Raw genomic sequence first — 2500 nt, forward strand, 5'->3', positions numbered from 1 at the left:
GCACCTTACTTTCAGTTGAAGAAATTTGTTTTTTTAATTTCTGAACGTTTTTCAAATCAAGCCAGAAAATAACAACCCTCCCCCCTTACAATTTACCCTGAAAAATTCACCCCGGAAACTTTCCTGCCCAGGTAAACTCTCCCCCTTGGAAAATCCTGCCTTCATAAAAAATTTCCCCCGAAAAATTTTAGCATTCCCGATAACAACCATATGTAAACAATAGGTAAATTCCATAATTTACAGCCGTTTCCCCAGGGACTGTGGGGGTCATGTCATCACCAGAGGCATAGTTATTGTACCTTTCAATTATGCTGCTTACTTACAGTTAATTATCATGAACTGTTTGATAAAACTTCCAACCTACGGGCTGCTTAAACTCATGTAATGGTCATAAAAGGATTTTTTCGAGTGAAATTTGTAGTACTGCAATAAGTTATACATATATAGCTAATTTCTGATCGTCTTGAATGTCAATGTGATACTTTACTTTCATTTTAAAAATGCTTGTTTTTTTCAATTTATGAAACCTAGAACAACATTACGTTAACATCAATATATTTTGTTTATGGAATGGCTTAAACGTAGTATACCTGTAAGAGTCCTATGTTATGTGAATGAAAATATGCATTTGAAGTAATCTGCCATCCCAGTGAATTTAGTATAATTATTTTATAATTTAGTAATCTGCTCTCTTTAAACGAGCTACTCTGTATGTATATATGTTTGTATATTTCTCGAAAACAGATTTCACAACGAAATCTGCGGTTAGAAGACAAAGCAAAATTACAATGGAATGAAGGAACGCATTAGTTTAGCGTGTTTGAGTCTGTAAGGGATAAACAGGAAGGAGGAATTGGTTTTTAGTATCTATGACACGTGCAAAATTACACGAGGTAATGATGGACGAAAATGAAGCGCAACGAGAACTGCGGTTAGAAGACATGCAAAAACAAGCGTCACAGCGAATCCCAAACGAAAATAATAGACAAAGAAATCTCCGTTTAGAAGAAAAGCGACAATGATGATCGTCTGCGGTTAAAAGATAAGTGACAGGGATGATCACATCGAACTGTCAACAAAATTTGCAGCTAGGGGTGAAGCTGTAAGAAATGTCCTTCTAATTTTAGAATTAATATCAAGTTGCTATGAATCCGGCTTAAGGCAATGTCCTTTCAGGGTATGTTGAACCCTATGAATTTATCTTTGTACAAAAATTCCTTATTTTACAATAAACCCTTTCTTAGAAGGATGGAATTTAGCTACGTTTGTTTGACAAATAGAGGGGGAACATATCTTTTTATAGCTTGACACTGACGAGAGAAGTCAGTTGGGTTTTTGGCTTTGCTCAAGCTTTTTGTATGCATGTAGAATGTAAGTCTAATGTGTTCCTTGCTCTTTCTTAATTTTATTATGTTAAAATCCTAGTAAATGGATATATATCCAATTCTTTAATATTTTTATTAGATTCTTTTAAGCAGGAACATATTAGTCTTAATATATTAGTTATAATGCTTGCTTTCCTTTAATAATAATAAATTTTACTTCTAGCAATTATATGAACAAGAATTGATCTTTGATTGTGAATAATAATTATTGAATTTTGATTTATAATGAAATAACTATTAACTAAAAATTTCTCTTCTTTAATAATAAAATCTTAGTTTTTCTTATACCTGTGTTGTCTTGTATATTTTATCACGATGATTAGGATTTTGTCAAGATATCTCTCTCACTTGGTTCATTTCGTCTATTGAGGCTTATTTAGGGGTACTCGGGTCTCATGGCTTAGTTTGGGCATGGAGTCATCACCATGAGAAGATCCCCCCCCTTACAAAGCAACAGTGAGAATCACAACGAATCCCAGGAGAAAACAAATCCTATAATATGGATGATACTTTGATGCATTAATAGGAAGGAGGAATTGAATTTATGCCAGAATTTCTTAGTTTAATTAATATTACTGATTTGACACCTAAAGGACTTATAACTAAAGAATAACGCGATGATTATTGTAATCCGTAATTAGATAATCAAATATATTCAAGCCTGCCGTGTGCCGAGTGCTGTGACCCTGGCGAAGCCAGATCTCCCGGTACTAATTAATAATTAACTAATTATTTTGTTTTCCTGCATTACTTCCAATATCCATTTCCCTCAAAACTTCAGTTCTATACAAGTTCAACAAACTGTCCAAAGCTTTTAGTTTTGACGCAGTTTATCAGTTTTCTTAGGCAGCGCAATAGCACAGCCTAAGTAAAGAGTGAATTGGGAATAATGTAGTATTTACTTATTTATTTTATTTTTTCAAAAAGGTACATCGTAAAGAAGGAGTAGACTTAGAAATTTCGAAAGGAGCTCACTCGATTGGAAATCGAAAGTTCTAGTGTCCTTTTTAAGAATCAAAAGTGATTGGAGGGCAACCAGCCCCCCTCCAACACCCATCGATTCCCCAAATACATCCAATCAAAATTTTGAAATAAGCATTTTGTTCAGCACAGCT

The 2500-nt window shown here is 33.9% G+C and overlaps 1 protein-coding gene across 1 annotated transcript in view; it reads right to left on the minus strand.

Moving 5' to 3' along the window:
* LOC148940055 (solute carrier family 35 member F5) overlaps window positions 1–2500 on the minus strand; it is a 107296-nt gene that overhangs the window by 37376 nt on the left and 67420 nt on the right. The window contains exon 8 of the mRNA XM_089106062.1: window positions 1962–1987. Coding sequence (XP_088962188.1) covers window positions 1962–1987 — 26 coding nt within the window. The remainder of the gene's footprint in view (window positions 1–1961; window positions 1988–2500) is intronic.

This window comes from Artemia sp. Qi Xiang Cuo, chromosome 20 (genome assembly GCF_049724085.1).
Source record: "Artemia sp. Qi Xiang Cuo chromosome 20, ASM4972408v1, whole genome shotgun sequence".
NCBI classification, from domain to species: domain Eukaryota; kingdom Metazoa; phylum Arthropoda; class Branchiopoda; order Anostraca; family Artemiidae; genus Artemia; species Artemia sp. Qi Xiang Cuo.